We start from the raw sequence: 17,267 nt of genomic DNA on the forward strand, positions 1-17,267 counted from the left end.
TTTGCTTCTGGGGGTCCCTGGAACAAAACTATTTTCAGATGCGGGTCCATGGCCAAATACATACATTTTGGGGGTCCTTGACATGAAAAAGTTTGAGAACCACTGATATGTTATTGCAATATAACTTCCTTCAAAAAACTGTTAGGATTTAGAACACATTTGTGGAATCCCCCAGAATAGCAGATCTACAAGCTCATAGCGCGGCACTCGGTGCAGCGCTATGAGCTGGGAGGGGAGGCGTAGTGTGGTGTAGTGAGGTTTAGTGTAGCCTGGCATTGGATAACGTGGATTCACTCACGTTCCTCCCCGGTATCAGTCTGGACTTCGGCGCAAGGGAGCAAGTATGAGAAATCATCAATGCGTTTCAACTGCTGTCCGTACAACAGTGAAAAGCATCCAAATCATTTTCTGATTTCTCATACTCGCTCCCTATGGGCCGAAGTCCAGACTGATACCGGGAGGAACGTGAGAGTGAATCCACGCTATCAGTCTGGCCAATGCCAGGCTAGGTGTAGTGTGTTTCGGAGGGGAGCTGTAGTGTGTTTTTTTTTTTACAAAAAAAAAAGCACACTACAGTCCTTGCTCTCCCAGTTCCTTGAACAACTGATCGTTCACTGCCTGCAGTATGTTCATTTTCACCACAGCCTTCCCCCTGGCCGACAGCGTCTTCACCGTGTGGGCAATGCCCAGAAAGTAGTAGTCCTCCCCATCCAGAGCCTGCGGAACAGTGTGAGGGACAGAGGGCCCAGCGGTCTCCGCCATTGCCAACACAAGGCTCTCCTGGAAGGCTGTCATGTTCTGGTGCTGGGAGTTGGCCTGATGTCGACGCACCTTTCGGGGCACTGGGATGTCGTCCTCATCCTCAGACATCTCAAATCCAGATAGCTCCAAATTAGGCATTGAAGGTTCAATGTTTATGTAAAACTGTATTTATGCTCTGCTCTGGGGGTTGTGTGATTGAAAATCTGTGACATGTTTGCACAGGGAATCTTTAATATCACAAGAGCAGAGTCACACCGCCAAACTTGAATGCAATATCATTGCATATATGGTAAATGGTTAATATGGTAATGTTTAATAAATGGTATGGATAATTAATGGTCTGGTTATTTCTGAGCTGAAGTGTCTAAATGAACTGAGATTATTAGGGTTTAATTGAAGATTCTTCTGAACATGTATTCGATTGCTTTGTGATCAATTCAAACACTTTAATTTTAAAATAACAAACATCAGAAAATAGCTCATCTACAAGCTCACTACGTGTCGCGACCTGTGTGCGACATGCTTCCATAGAAGACAATGCTGCCTTCTATGGAATCAAAATGACTGCAATCAGTCGTAGTGACTGAGAACTTTAATCCATGTGAATACATCCCAGACAATACCTAGTCTCTGCAATATCAATGCAATAATGACATATTTCCCAGCCCTTACCTGGGTTTCTGGGATGTCCTCTTCCGAAAGGGTGCTGGGGTCCTGGGCAGCTGAAGGAGGTAGGGTTGTAGTGCCCTCGGGAGATGGAGATCTACATGTACAGAAAAGAACAAAAATAAATCAGGCCAGAAGGAAACTGTCGTGTATTATGAGGCATTAAACTGCGTGTGAGCAGGCTTGTAGTTGTTATAAGAAGTGGAGGAGAAGAGACAGACGTCAAGGGTTCCCAGTTTCCATGTTCATTTATTCAGCATTCAAGTACAGCATCATAGAATCCAGGGCAGAGAGCCCTCTCCTGCAGCCCCTCTGGGCAGAACCATCTCAAACAAACATCTTACACCGTTCTTATAGTAGACCATTTACCACAGATGCCATTCTAAATAGCCATATAAGGTATGTACTATAGATAAGAGCAACACAAGCATAGGTGCACATACAAATAGCAATGGCCACTCGGCTCAGCTGTTAGAGTGACAGCTGTTGCTGTGTTAGAACTAGCACATTCACCAAGCATTCACCAGTCACACACACTCATGATTACTCTTCTGACTTTAGCATATTTGTTCTACTAATAATCTGTTTTTACTTCCATACTGTCATATAAAATATAGCAAATAATACGACATTCCCCCCACGAAAGACTTTAACGTCTTTCGCAACCAGGTATATTGAATAAAACAGTTTGCAAGAAAAAACATCAAAAACAACATTCTTTCCACTTACACCCCCCACGACCAATGACTGGAAGTTTAAACAAAAGGACATTTCAGGAAGAATTAACACCAAACATCACATCAGACAGAACAACTTAGATACAGGTATAAAAATTACACAATAGTCATACAGTGATTCACCTTAAATTTCAAAATAAAAATATATTTTTTTTAAAAAACCTGTACTTTCTGGCACGCTGGCGAACGCCACGTCTCCGCGGCCTCCCAGCTACTTTCCTATCTATACACTGAATGTGAGATCACACTTTTCAGGTGCCGAATGCAACCCTGTGCTTTTCGGACTAGCAACAAAAATAACGCTCCGTAGTTTAAACCACTTTATCACTACAAATACAACCTCTCTCCTGCATGTTCATTGTTCTCATCCGATAATGCTGCTTTCGTCGCCTCTAACTCAATGTCCACGCACGTCAGCAGAATAGCCGAGCGCAGTTCCAGGTGATATCTTCGTTCCAGCCAAAAAGATAGCCGCTGCTCACACACACCACCTCCCCCCACGGATAACTTTGACACAGAAAGTTCTCCGCTCCGCCGTCTCCGCAGCCAAGCGCTCCGTCGAGTAGAGTAGTGTGGCCGTGTAGCCATCGGAGATCCGGACATGAGCGGTAGTAGTCATCACAGCGTCTCCGCAGCCACCGCAAGGGTGTCATCTTAGGTCGCGCCGACGTCCCCACGGCTCGCTCCGCGGTGGTCCTCCACGCCGTAGGAAGACTCCCAGGGAACCAATCCTCCTCCAGGCCCGCACCCGCCACGGCCACCTCAAAATACACAGGTCCGTTAATCGAAGCACACACCCGCGAAAGTATGCACAACGATGGAGCTGGCTCGCCATTGTGTCGTATATGATGAGGCATTAAACTGCAGGTTAGCAGGCTTGTTGGTGGTAATAAAGAAGTGGAGGAGAAGAGAGACGTCAGGTTACCAGGTTCCTTCAGTGTGTTTATTCAGATTCAGCAACAAACAAACAGCATTCAGAGAGGCAGCCAGAGCCCCAGCAGCCTCTCGGCTTGTGACAGTGTGACCATTCTGAGCTAAATTTCATTCCCCTTTTTAAACACTGTAGCATGTGGGTGGGGGTCCATGATCCCCACCTGTTGAAGCAAGGAACAGCTGCTGATTTGATCTACAAGTGCCCGGAGGAATGGAGTGGAGACAATGTCCAGACCTGATGTATTTTAGGTTGACAAAAGATGTAAATCACACTCTGAATAGCAGATGCCAGCTGCAGGCAGTCTGAGTAAACAACAGGTCACACAGTTAGACTGTCTCTGTCACATTATTATTACTCTTACTTTAGCTTTAGTATATTTGTTCTACTAATAATCTGTTTTTACTTGCATACTGTCATATAAAATATAGCAAATAATACGACAAAACACTAACCATTCAGTCACAAAAGTACATTATAAAGCAATAGACATTTAACCAATTAAAACCTTGATACTTAGTAATCTTAACCTTTCACTCTGTGCTCTTTTTTCCCCTCTACACCAAACCTCTTTGCTGAAAATAGCACGAGGCGTTGTGAGCTTGTAGATTTGCAACAATAACTTTTACACAGGATGTAACAATAAAACAAACCTAGAAAGTAGGCTGCTGCTGGTGCCCTGAGCTGCTGGGAAGTCCAATATGGGACCTAGGTTCAGGGTGAACACATCGGGTTCTGGAAGTGGTTGGAAGGTGTGGGGGTGGGTAGCTGCAGGCTGGGTCCTCTTGCGGGAGACGATGGCTCCAGCCTTTTTAAGTGGTCCTGGAGGCCGCACGACGCCGCTGGTGCCCTGGGAGGTAAATGTGCTGCTGTGCTGTGGTCCTAGTAGGATCAGAAACAGAATCATCTTTATTGTCTCATCCAAAGTTTACAGGTGTAAAACAGTGGGTGAAATTCGTTTTAGTGCAAGCTCCATTTTTGAATGTTTCAAGAAAAGAGAAAGGCGAGAGAGAGGGGGGGGGGGGGGGGCAAGGGAAGGAAAAATAATAAGGAATAAAAAGATAGAAGAGACAACGACGTATCTACATATACGCATAGCATATCCATCCAAAACATATATGTACATGAGATTTCGAAATAAGGTGCATGAGCATAGCAGCTGGTATCTGTTCCTAGACATTAGTGCAAGAACAGTTTCAGTGCATGTACATGAAGATTATGGTGCAGATTACCCTGGGGGGTATCAGCGCTCATCTCCATGTTGCCAGTCGTGTCCCTTTTTTCCAGATGGTCCTTCATGAAGGACATGACTGTGGCAAATGCCCAGGTCTTAATGGGCACATTGGCCGAGCCACTTGTGCTGCAGTCCTTCACCAATTGTAGGTGCTTCTTGTAGCCCTCTTTCAGGGTCTTCCACCTTCTCATGCACTCTGCCACTGGGGAAAAACACAAAATACATGTCATGTCATGTGACCTGAGTAAAGCAGCAGCTACATCATATCAAAATAACAATTATAACAAGCATTGTAAAATTATGTATTTATTCATATACATTTAGACATTACAGTGTGCTTGTTATTTGCCAAGTGAACTTGTCACGACTGCCACACCCACTCTACCTTTCTTCCCCTCTTTCTAGTTCTCATCTGATTATAGGAGTGGAGACAGGGGTGCAAGACAGGAGGCGGAGACAACCAATCAGCAAGTCTATAAAGCCAGGCTCGACGCTTCATGCTCTGCCAGATCATCAGTCTCTGTTGACCTAGTCAGTCGCTTTCCACCTGGGCTAAGCAATATTCTCAGTGTGTATCCTGAATACTTACCTTTCTTTCCTGTGCTTGTAGTAACCAACTGAACCCTGGAAGTCTGCCTCTGCTCTGCTGTGACCCTGTATCCACCACTGCTACACTCGGCTCCACTCCTGTATCTGTACCTGGTCTGCCTCTGTCATCACTGCTGGGATCCACCATTGCTGCATTCAGCTCACCTCAAACAGTATCTGAATAAACCTATATTCTATAACTGCAACTCTATCCTGTCTGTCTCCGTGTTTGCACCTGGGTTCAAGGAAACTTACAATATGACAGAACTAGACAGTATGGACAACTAAGTAATGTAGAACTGTAACTGTGCATGCATGTACATTTATGCTTTCAGGTGTCATGCTTCTATGTTGTCCAATAAATGCTTATCTCTCTATTATCCAACTATAACTAATGCAAAGGACTGAGGGCTGTGATATTACACGTAGGAAAAATGCATCTCTCGCTAAGATTATGCATGTTGTTTTTAGTGCATACATTGCCAGCTACAGATGGAAAATAAAATATCCATAATGCCAGCCATCTGAACTGAAATACAGTGATTTATTCTACTTTAAGTTCAGTCAGATGCAATTGTACTTCCACAAGCAGTATATGGCATTACAAGCACTTGGATGCAGATAGTAGGCCATTCATTGATTGATAGAATCGATCAGTATATTGATCAGCATTTTTACAGATCAAACCTCCAAAATATTACAACTTTTCATATATAATAATCAGGTAACATGTTAGCCCTGAGCACTTGTGTACTGTACTTAAGCACAATTTTTAGGTACTTTTACTTATTTTCAATACTTCTACTTCTACTCCACTACATCTCAGAGACAAATATTGTACTTTTACTCCACTACAATTATTTGAAAACTTTAGTTAATAGTTACTTTTCAGATATAAATTATTATATTATAAAACGTACATTAACCACTTGAGCCCTATTTTATACATAGGCCAGAGGTCTTCAACAGGGGGTCCGGGACCCCTAGGGGGTCCTCAGAGTTACTACACGGGGGCCCCCAAATCTTTGTGTGATATGACATTTTTTACATTAACCACTTGAACCCTAGCATCCCTTTTATGAGGAGAACTTTAGCCAAAAATAGCAGATCTACAAGCTCACAAGGCGTTGTGAGCTTGTAGATCTGCTATTTTTGGCAAAGAGGTATAGGTGCAGAGGGAAAAAAGAGCAGACCAAGTTGAAAAACAAAAGAGTTTAATCTACAACACAATTTTATACATAGAGGGGGTCCCTGCTTCATCTCTCTCTCAGCTAGGGGGTCCTTGGCCTGAAAACGTTGAAGACCCCTGACATAGGCTATTTGAAAATAGCCAATCTACAAGCTCACACGTGTGAGCTTGTAGATCTGCTATTTTCAAACATTTTAGTACTTTTACTTTTGGTACTTTAAGTACATTTTGATACCAATACTTTTGTACTTTTATTCCTGACCTTTACTTGTAACAGAGTATTTCTACAATGCAGTACTGATACTTTTACTTAAGTAAGAAATGTGAGTATTATATATTTAGCATTTTTGCTAGTATTTTAACTCACCTTCCTGGGCAACTATTGCAGCTACCTTCCTCCATGCGTCCATCGTCTTCAACTTGTTTCTGTAGTCGACAAGTGTTTTGTCGTACAATATGGGGTATCGACTCACTGCAAAGATCAGCCTATCTTCCCACTTCTGCCTCCTCGCCTTTTTTAAGGCTTTTCTGCCTTTTTTTGCCACCTTGTTGACTACCTTGTCCTTGTTGACTCGCCATTCTGTCTTTCTTCACCAAAAACGTCTCCACAAAGGGGGTGTGTTCCGATGGGGAATCAGACAGCTGTTTCCCTGACACCCGACACCACTGTCCTAGTGGCCTCGGGTGGTCAGCACACAAAGTGCATAGCACACACACACATGCCGTTCTACGGCGGGGAGAGATCTCCACTTGCTCGCCGAGAGCAGGTCAGAGTGATCAGTTGTGATTTGTCGCCTTCTCGGTGATAAAGGTTATTATTAATTCATCATGACAGTATGTAGTAACTTTAATATTCGTTTTATGTGGGTGTGTGTAGTCCACTTCGGTGAACTTCAATGGTCACATAGGCTGCAATACAATAGGGTGAGAGGCCGTGACAACACAACCGATTTTCACCCCTCCACGACTTGTTGGTTGTATATCCTTTTATTTCCGACCATTTATATGCCATGTTCTTGCCAAATCACCATTAATATTACAAATACAGCCTTTATTTAAAAAAATAGATTTTTCTTTCGGAAACCGCGTCTCCCTGTCTGCTGCGCCTGCGAGCAGGCAGGCAGTGCGAGCAGAGGGCTGACATTCTTTTTTGGCTGAATGCGCTAGTCCCCGCCTACTCAGATCATGCTGTGCTCGCTAGAATTGAGCTTTAAACGCCTACAGTTTGAAAGGCTTCAGAAGCAAAAGCTTCAAAACTCGGGTCTGGGGAGAAAAAAAGCACGCTTTTCCATTTAGGCGTTTAAACGCTCATGAACATTTTTAATACGCCAATTTGCATAGAGATAACATTGAAAATAGAAGCCAATTCATTGTTCAGAAAAACGTCGGTGTGAACACAGCTTTAGAGTTATAGTCCCATAAGGTTCCATTTGGACCCTGGTAGTCGCCGGGCCCGAAGTTGAAAATCATGTTATACCAGAGTGACCGTGACGTCATCAATGAGTGATAGTTTGAGTATATAAACAAATGTCAGGTTGACTACTTTATAGATTTGCACTTGTAATGAAGAATGAACCTCTGAAGAGTATCAACAGTTGATGTTTAATAAAGTCAGAGCGTGCACTGGTGTCGCGGCAGCAGCATTAGCAGGTGTGCTTGGTTACTTTTACATGCAGAAAAGAACGTCATCCGAGGCCTCGAAGAAGATGAACCAGGTCCTCATCAGAGAGAAGAAGGGATGGGAGGCCATTAAAGACAAACTGATCAAAAGGCTCCTCGCTCAAGAAGAGCAGATCCAGGAAATGGAGGAAGAGTGGAGGACCAGGGAGTTCAAGATGGCGACAATGCAGAAGTGGCTGGAGGAGATGGAAGCGGAGGAGAAGAGGAGCTGCCAGGTGATCGCGACGCTCAAGGTGGAGAGTTGGCACGAGAGGAACAAATGGGAGGAGGAGAGGTTCCGACTTATCCGTGAGAAGGAGGCTTTGGCGGAACAGCTCCTCGGTGCAGAGCGGAGGAATCAAGACGTGAAGAAGGTGAAGACAGCAGAGGACAGTGTAATGAAAACGGCAGAGACAGAGGAGGTTCAAGAAGAGAACAAGGGGACAAATCAGGTGACGGGGTCCCACCAGGGCGAGGAGGACGTGAAGAACAAGATGAAGACAACGGAGAAAACGGAAGAGGACAGGGAGGATGTTCAAGAGGAGAACCCATGGTCAAACGAGGCAAATGCATCGCCCCAGGAGAAGAGGACCAAACAAGAGGAGAGACTCCAACTGTTTTTCATTTATTCAACTCTCATATTCAGTGTGTTGCTGTATTTCTTTTTCTTTTAACACTAATTGTCGGCTTTTCCAAATATTAGCTTTTCAGGCGAGAGTTCAAATGGACCCTTACCTGTCTGTAGCTCTGAGAGTGTACGGATGGGAACTAAATGGACCTGTAAGGGTTACGGGTCCATTTGGTTAATTCATTCAGAGTTAAATTACCACGTTTACAGTGTAGATAGAAGATAGGGGACACCAGTAACATTTAAAGTCTCCATTAATGGGCCTGTTACGTTTGTGTTGCCCACCCACGATCCACTCATCGTCCACCATCCACAGTATACCTAAAAGGCAATTTTAAGAAAAAGATGACATGGGGAGAGAGATTCAGAGCAAATGTATTGGTGTCCACATCAGTGAGAAACTGACCTGGGACATACACACCACACTGGCCACCTGGTGAAGAAGGCACAGCAACGCCTCTGTTATATCAGGCGACTAACCAATTGGACCCTAAGATCTGTAACTCTGTGTAATGACGTCTTATCGGTTTTCTTACCCCAGCGGACTCTCGCTTTTCCCAACGTGCCACCTGCTCCGGGGACAGTGTCAGGTGGGGAGTTTGACTGGGGCGGTACACCTGTCAAACGGTAACACAGGTGTCCTAAGGTTGGCTCAGGGAGGACAGAAACCTCCCGTGGAGCAACCAGTGCTCGCTCTGATTGTTCACCCACTAATAGGGAACGTGAGCTAATCCTACTGATGATGTGTTGTTGCAATAGTAACCCCGCTCAGTACAAGAGGAACAGCAGGTTCAGACATTTGGTGCATGTGCTTGGCTGAGGAGCCACTGGGGCGACGCTACCATCTGCAGGCTTATGACTGAACGCCTCTAAGTCAGAATCCCGACAAGACGGAACGATATATGGGTGTCGAGGATTTGGTTGGCCTTGTGTCGCCCGGTTATGCCAGGCGCGGAGGGCCGTTTGTGACTGGGCCAGGGGGTCGCCGGACGCCGGCCCCCCTCCGGTTGAGCACATTATGTTGATGAATAACTTGCCCCTAAATGACTTGGTACCTTCCTGTGGGTGTCTACCTTATCGTGGTACGAAGGTTTGCATGCCACAATGACCCTGAAGGCTCTGCCATCTGGAGATTTAAGCTCCTGGCAGGTTCAACCTTAGCAGACAGGCGGATGGATAGTGGCCAGACAAAAATATACCCCAAACCCCTTTGGGCAGACTCAAGCTTCCTTGGAGGCAGAATGATCAAAGCCTATATCTGAAGCAAGGGTTGTGCTCTGGCCAAAATGTAACATCATGGAATGTCTGAAACATTTGGGAAATATCAAGAACCGCTCAGATCCTCAAAGGTAGAGGCTGAGCTGCTGGAGATGGGTCTCTGGCGGGGCAAGGCACAACTGCCAAAGACGTGATACAGTATGAGGAGAAACATTATCAATGCCTTATAGGGGGCAAAGAGCATACGTAATTTAGTAAGTAAATTACTTTGTAAATGACCTGGACCTTTATGGGTCCATTTGGTTCCATTTGTACACTTTCAGAGCTTTCAATCAAGACTTACAATTTAAAAGGTTGAGGATCACTGCTCTACAGAGGGACCACCAAGAGCATCCTGGTATGGGAACTGTAACTGACCTCAACTGCAAAAACACTCAATTTATATAGCACTTTTCTCTGTACTCAGTCACTTCACAAAACAAACAAAAACAACTTTATTAAGGAAATAACTAGTTAAAAAGGCTAAAACTAAGCAAACAAAAACATTAAAATTAAGAGCCAAAAGGGGGGATTAGAATTAGGTGAGGAATGCGAGTCTGAAGAGATGGGCTTTGAGGGAGGTTTTGAACATGATGAGGGTGAGGGCAGCTTTGACGTGGGCTGGGAGTGAGTTTCAAAGGGAGGGGGCAGCAACTGAGAAAGCCCTGTCACCCTAGGTTCGTCGGGGTGACAGGGCACCAAGAGGTTGGCATCACCAGACCTGAGGGAACGGAAGGGGGCAATTGTGTGTGATTTGAACACATTATCCAGTCATCTAGTATATAGCAGTCAGATGAATGAATGGATGAAGGAATGAATGAATGAATAATATAATAATAAAAAACAAATACAAAAAAATAAAACAAAGTGTGATCTGAATTGACCTACCACACAGTGGTTCCAACCTTTTCTTCTTGTAGTCCCCTTTCCTTACAGCTGACATATGCTGAGACCCCCCACAGGTTGAGGAGGTTGCCCAACACACACACACACACACACACACACACACACACACACACACACACACACACACACACACACACACACACACACACACACACACTCTTGTGTTTTTTTAAAACGTGTTAACCACTTAAAGGTAGGGTAAGGGATATTTTTGGTTAAAACTAAAAGTTTTTTGTTAAAAGGTTAAAGCACTATATTGTGATAGTAATATTTGCTATAGAGTGTTTGTTCAGTAGCAGGGGTCTCCCTGTCTCTCCAGCTCTGTTAAACAATATAATATATATATCAAATACATGTGCAGGTGGGTGGCCAATTTTAAGCCAAACAGGAGAAAGTACAGATTTATCAGCTTCAATTTCATAGTGTTCCAGTTCCAATTCTGTCTGCTCGTTTCTTTGTGTCATCACTTCCAATTTCACTTGTTTAATCTGTATCCTGTGTGATTTCTCTCTCCTGATTGGATACAATTGGTATCCCAACCTGAAAATGCATTTTATAAAGCAATTTAACACTTATTTTAACACATTTTGACTAATTTTAATATAATGACCCAAACATGCAAGTTAGGATTTTGTGAAATGTTAACAATTTTGAACTACCTCCAAACAGACTACGGTCTCAAGCCCCCCCTGTGATCTTTGGTTCACTGCTCTACAGAGGCCAGGGACCACCAAGAGCGTCCTGACTGGTTACATCACTGCCTGGTATGGGAACTGTAACTGACCTCAACTGCAAAAACACTCAATTTATATAGCACAAAGGACCCCAGTTTGGGAAACACTGATGTAGCCCATGTGGAGAAACACTCTATTCCTCACAGTTCAACACATCAGTGTTGCTTATGGAACTCAGTGCAAGTGCTTCGTTCCTGACCGCGTCACCTGTAATGGATGTTAGAATGCCAACCTGTGTATATATATTGTGTACTGGTGGTTATCTCATTGAAGCAAGGTTTCACATAAATGTGCTAATTCCAACTCAGCTACAGCTGTCAATCTAACAGCTGACCTGTTTCCCCCAGTGCTATTCTCACTGTGTCAGCTATGTGTATTTGTGTAACTGTGTATTTGTCGCTCTTATCTTTAGCCCATACCTCACATTTATAATACTTTTGTCTAAAAGGTCCGACCAAAAAAGTCCTTGCGGACTTGTTTCCGTTGGGGTCCTTGAATTAATTTCATAGACATAAGTGTGGTTTGAAGCTGTGGGCGTGGCTCGTAGATCTGATATCTTCCCTGCTTGCCTTCCTGCGGCAAATCATACTTTGTCAGCTACTGTAAAGTAGCTACAACGAGACGTTAAGGCCACAGAGTGACACAAATGCGCTCACGCCTGACTTGACCTCAAACGTGCCCACGTACCACCGCTCGCCTTGTCATTTCCTTCAACAGCTGAGTTGGCCTTGTCGAAAGGGCAAGAGCCTCCAAAAATATGCATAACTCATGAGTGTCCCTCTCCACGGAAGTCTTTAGTAAAAGGCGAAAGGCTTATTAGTCATGAATAGAGACCCGAGTAATTCTGACCTCCCACCGCCGTGGCCGGCAAAGGCACCAGCCACGCCGATCAACCATTTAGCGGCGCACGCTCTTAGCTTTCTGGCAACATGGCAATATCCCCCCCCCTCTGTGAGTCAGGTTATTCATTATATTAGAAATAGGGGGAGTAGGCCTCGTTCAAATGTTCACAAAGTGAGTGCTCTTATGTGCATCTGGTGATCTCACCTGTTTTGTTTTTTTTGTTTGTTTTTTTTTCTTTTTTTTCTAAGGAAAGCATCCTTTAAAATAAAAAGAAAAAAAAGAAAAGAAAAAAAAAGTTAAATATCGGACACTTTGGAGAAGCACCAGGGGGCGCTACAGCGTAGAAAGCTCAGGTGGGCTGCGGAACACGGAACCAGGCATTACTTTGGTTACACCTGGCAGAGTGCTGTCCTCTTAAGGGGCCCCGGTTTGGCGTGGGCGGCCCCGCAAAACTGCATCTTCTGCAGTTTCAACTTAGAAGAATTCAGGGATATAAATGGATTTGTACCCCCAGCCGAAATTGGCTTATACTCCCCTGTCCCCGGGCAACTAGCGCCCGCGGCTGTGGGTCCAGACTCCGGGGGGGGTGCTTAAAAGTGGGTCCCCGGGTTCGGATGGAGAGCCAGGTAGAGGACTTAGCTGGGCTCTGGCTGGGCACCCCGGTGGGGGCCGGAGGCTCCCCGGGGCCGCGTGGAGAGCCGGGCAAAACCCCATCTTTCGCCGTTTTGACTTCTGGACATAGTAATTTTCACAGATTTTGACTTCTGGACATAGTCATTTGGAGACATTTTCCACAATCCAAGCCATAGAGGCTGCATTGATCGATCGATCGATCGATTGATCGGTCGAACACTTAACCCCGCCCCCCGGGCCCTCCCCTCCCCGCTCTGTGGGCGTGGCCTATCGCTCCGGGGGGTGTGGTTTGAAGCCGGGGGCGTGGCCTATCGGTGAGAAGGGAGCGGTTTGGAGCTGTGGGCGTGTCCTATCACCCGGGGGGGGGGTGGTTTGGAGCTGTGGGCGTGGCCTGTCGGCTTGGGGGCGTGGCCTATCACATTGGATTGTGGTTTAAAGCCGTGTGCTTGTCCTCTATCGGCGAGGTGTGTGTGGTTTGAAGCTGGGGGCGTGGCCTATCGCCATGGGGGCGTGGTTTGGAGATGTGGGCGTGGCTTGTCGGCTTGGGGGCGTGGCCTATCACCTTGGATTGTGGTTTAAAGCCGTGTGCTTGTCCTCTATCGGCGAGGTGTGTGTGGTTTGGAGCTGTGGGCGTGTCCTATCACCCGGGGGGGGGGTGGTTTGGAGCTGTGGGCGTGGCCTGTCGGCTTGGGGGCGTGGCCTATCACCTTGGATTGTGGTTTAAAGCCGTGTGCTTGTCCTCTATCGGCGAGGTGTGTGTGGTTTGAAGCTGGGGGCGTGGCCTATCTCCATGGGGGCGTGGTTTGGAGATGTGGGCGTGGCTTGTCGGCTTGGGGGCGTGGCCTATCACCTTGGATTGTGGTTTAAAGCCGTGTGCTTGTCCTCTATCGGCGAGGTGTGTGTGGTTTGAAGCTGGGGGCGTGGCCTATCACCATGGGGGCGTGGTTTGGAGCTGTGGGCGTGGCCTGTCGGCATGGGGGCGTGGCCTATCACCTTGGATTGTGGTTTAAAGCCGTGTGCTTGTCCTCTATCGGCGAGGTGTGTGTGGTTTGAAGCTGTGGGCTTGGCCTGTCGGCTTGGGGGCGTGGCCTATCACCTTGGATTGTGGTTTAAAGCCGTGTGCTTGTCCTCTATCGGCGAGGTGTGTGTGGTTTGAAGCTGGGGGCGTGGCCTATCACCATGGGGGCGTGGTTTGGAGATGTGGGTGTGGCCTGTTGGCTTGGGGGCGTGGCCTATCACCTTGGATTTTGGTTTAAAGCCGTGGGCTTGTCCTCTATCGTCGAGGTGTGTGTGGTTTGAAGCTGGGGGCGTGGCCTATCACCATGGGGGCGTGGTTTGGAGCTGTGGGCGTGGCCTGTCGGCTTGGGGGCGTGGCCTATCACCTTGGATTGTGGTTTAAAGCCCTGTGCTTGTCCTCTATCGGCGAGGGGGCTGTGTTTTGAAGCTGGGGGCGTGGCCTATCACCATGGGGGCGTGGTTTGGAGCGGGGGGCGTGGCCTGTCGGCTTGGGGGCGTGGTTTACAGCAGTGGGACTCAAAAATAGCAGATCTACAAGCTCGTAGATCATAGCTCTACGAGCTTGTAGATCTGATATCGGCTGGGGGTGGGCGTGGCCTATCACCCCGGGGGGTGGGGTCTGAAGCTGTGGGCGGGGCCTGTCGGCTTGGAGGCGAGGTTTGAAGCTGGGGGCGTGGCTTATCGGCTTGGGGGCGTGGTTTACAGCAGTGGGACTCAAAAATAGCAGATCTACAAGCTCGTAGAGCATAGCTCTACGAGCTTGTAGATCTGATATCGGCTGGGGTTGGGCGTGGCCTATCACCCCGGGGGGTGGGGTATGAAGCTGTGGGCGGGGCCTGTCGGCTTGGAGGCGTGGTTTGAAGCTGGGGGCGTGGCTTATCGGCTTGGGGGCGTGGTTTACAGCAGTGGGACTCAAAAATAGCAGATCTACAAGCTCGTAGATCATAGCTCTACGAGCTTGTAGATCTGATATCGGCTGGGGGTGAGCGTGGCCTATCACCCCGGGGGGGTGGGGTCTGAAGCTGTGGGCGGGGCCTATTGGCTTGGGGGCGTGGTTTCAAGCCGGGGGCGTGGCCTTTCCCCTTGGATTGGGGTCTTAAGCCGTGTGCTTGTCCTCTTTCGGCGAGGGGTGTGTGGTTTGAAGCTGGGGGCGTGGCCTATCGCCATGGGGGGGTGGTTTGGAGCTGGGGGCGTGGCCTGTCAGCTTGGGGGCGTGGTTTACAGCAGTGGGACTCAAAAATAGCAGATCTACAAGCTCGTAGGTCATAGCTCTATGAGCTTGAAGATCTGATATCGGCTGGGGGTGGGCGTGGCCTATCGCCCTGGGGGGTGGGGTCTGAAGCTGTGGGCGGGGCTTATTGGCTTGGGGGCGTGGTTTCAAGCCGGGGGCGTGGCCTTTCCCCTTGGATTGGGGTTTTAAGCCGTGTGCTTGTCCTCTATCGGCGAGGGGGCTGTGGTTTGAAGTTGGGGGCGTGGCCTATCGCCATGGGGGCGTGGTTTGGAGCGGGGGCGGGGCCTATCGGCTTGGGGGCGTGGCCTTTCCCCTTGGATTGGGGTCTTAAGCCGTGTGCTTGTCCTCTATCGGCGAGGGGGGTGTGGTTTGAAGCTGGGGGCGTGGCCTATCACCTTTTTTTTCTCTATTTCCTCAAAATGATTAAAAATGAGGAACGCTTCACGAATTTGCGTGTCATCGTTGCGCCCTTGGCTAATTTGCATCTCCTCCGTGAACGGGCGAGGGTAGGGCTCCCTCCGCTGTAACGTTCCAATACCTCAACCTGACGTATCGTTCCATTATCCCGCGGGGATAATGGGGAAAAATACTCCCCGTGATCCCCCGGCCCCGCGGCGCCGGGGGCGGGCCCCGGGGGCCGGCGGTCGGGCGCGCGGGGTTTTATCCACACGCGGCGTGGAACGATACAGAGAAGATTGGGACCCACCATAGGAATAAGATGGGGGCCGATCTTCTCTGTTCCGCCGTCCCCCTTTTCGCGGCCTCCGGGGGCCGCGCGATCCGGCCCGGGGCTCCGATCCGCTCCCCGGGGTCCCCCTCCTCTGCCGAAACAGACCCCGTCCGCCTGGGCTCCCGGGAACCCCCCGAACCCAAAAAGGGTCCCAGGAGTGGAACCGAACTCCAGGCGACCCCGTGGGCGTGGGCGTGCCCTCCGCTGAGGGAGGCGCGCGAGAAATGGGCTATTGTAGCCAACAAATCCTCTCTGTATTGTTCCAATTTTAAACACCCATAGATCATAATGATGAAGCCCATCAAATCTGAATCACAGAGCATATTTAATGTAGACATGGTACTGCACAGACCCTGAATTGTGATTCAATCATGTATGCCACATTTTCTTAGCCAGCAGTGTGTTTGAACTTCTTTTATGTACATTTGGTATGTACAACATAGGACTTTACTTATACCCACAGTAGGCACAGTGTTCAAACCAGAGCATTTATATTTACATTGTTTTCTGACCGTGTTGAATGTATATTTGTCCCTGCTTGTACATGAGTGTACCACTTGGTCCCTATATATATATATTTATTTGTATATGTTGAATAGCAAAACATAGCCTGTACATTGTCATTGGTTGATAAACTGTGCATTATCTTAGGTATTGTCAATGTATAGATGGCTTCATGTTGTTTTTTATTATAGTTGTTGATCTGCTATTTTCACAATATGTATCGGTCAAGCAGAATAAACATATGAATACACTCTGTGAGCAAAGCTGTGTGTCTCCCTCCTTTCCGTTATTAATATATCATTTTTAAATGCTGGCTATTACAATAGAGTGGGAAAACAGGAGGGGAACAAGAAGGAAAGAAAGAAAGGGCTACATTTGCTATTCTTTTTTCTTCTACACTACACTGTAGTTTAGTGAAATTGTTAATTGTGAACATACAACAGGACACCGGTGATACAGTCAGCAGGGCATTGCAGGGATTTGCACCCTGTATCCAGCAGAAGCTAGAAGTACTTCACTACCAATGCCTTTTTGCTTTGTAAAACTATGTCTATACTTGCATGTGATTACACTACATTACAGGTTGTTTACACACCAGATCACTATGCACTAGCCTATGGGGTTCATTTGGTTATCAATACAGTGAGTCAACCTGCCCGTTCTTTGAAGAATGTAATAATAACAAAAAGTCCAATCAACAAAATATTAATCACAAAAATAATAGGTGAGATTATTAAAATTACCTCTAAACTTAACTAAAGAAAATTAATACTTTTTAAATGATATTAAATGATCCAGTAATACAGTGGTTCTCAAAGTAGGGACCAGGGACCCACAAGGGTCCTTGAGGAGGTTCCCTGCATAATTTGTTAGTGTAGCATGAAAATAAGGTGTCCACGCGCCCAGACAGACAGACAGATAGACAGCTAGATAGCATGAAAATCAGGTGTAGACACCATACATTAGCTGTTTAAAAAATAGCAGATCTACAAGCACACAAAATAGCAGATCTACAAGC

At 47.0% G+C, this 17,267-nt stretch overlaps 1 protein-coding gene across 1 annotated transcript; it reads right to left on the bottom strand.

The window, feature by feature from the left end:
• Nucleotides 1-570: 570 nt before the first annotated feature.
• On the bottom strand, nt 571-6,602 carry LOC308099699 (uncharacterized protein; the record flags this gene model as incomplete). The annotated part of the gene is made up of 5 exons (XM_080448432.1): nt 6,475-6,602; nt 4,329-4,532; nt 3,750-3,978; nt 1,435-1,525; nt 571-885 (listed from the first exon to the last, which is right to left on the bottom strand). The coding sequence occupies exons 1-5, from the start codon at nt 6,515-6,517 to the stop codon at nt 571-573; spliced, it is 882 nt and encodes a 293-aa protein (XP_080304558.1). The 5' UTR covers nt 6,518-6,602.
• Nucleotides 6,603-17,267: the final 10,665 nt, after the last annotated feature.

Source organism: Gymnoscopelus braueri (genome assembly GCF_963280865.1).
Source record: "Gymnoscopelus braueri genome assembly, chromosome: 13".
NCBI classification, from domain to species: Eukaryota; Metazoa; Chordata; class Actinopteri; order Myctophiformes; family Myctophidae; genus Gymnoscopelus; species Gymnoscopelus braueri.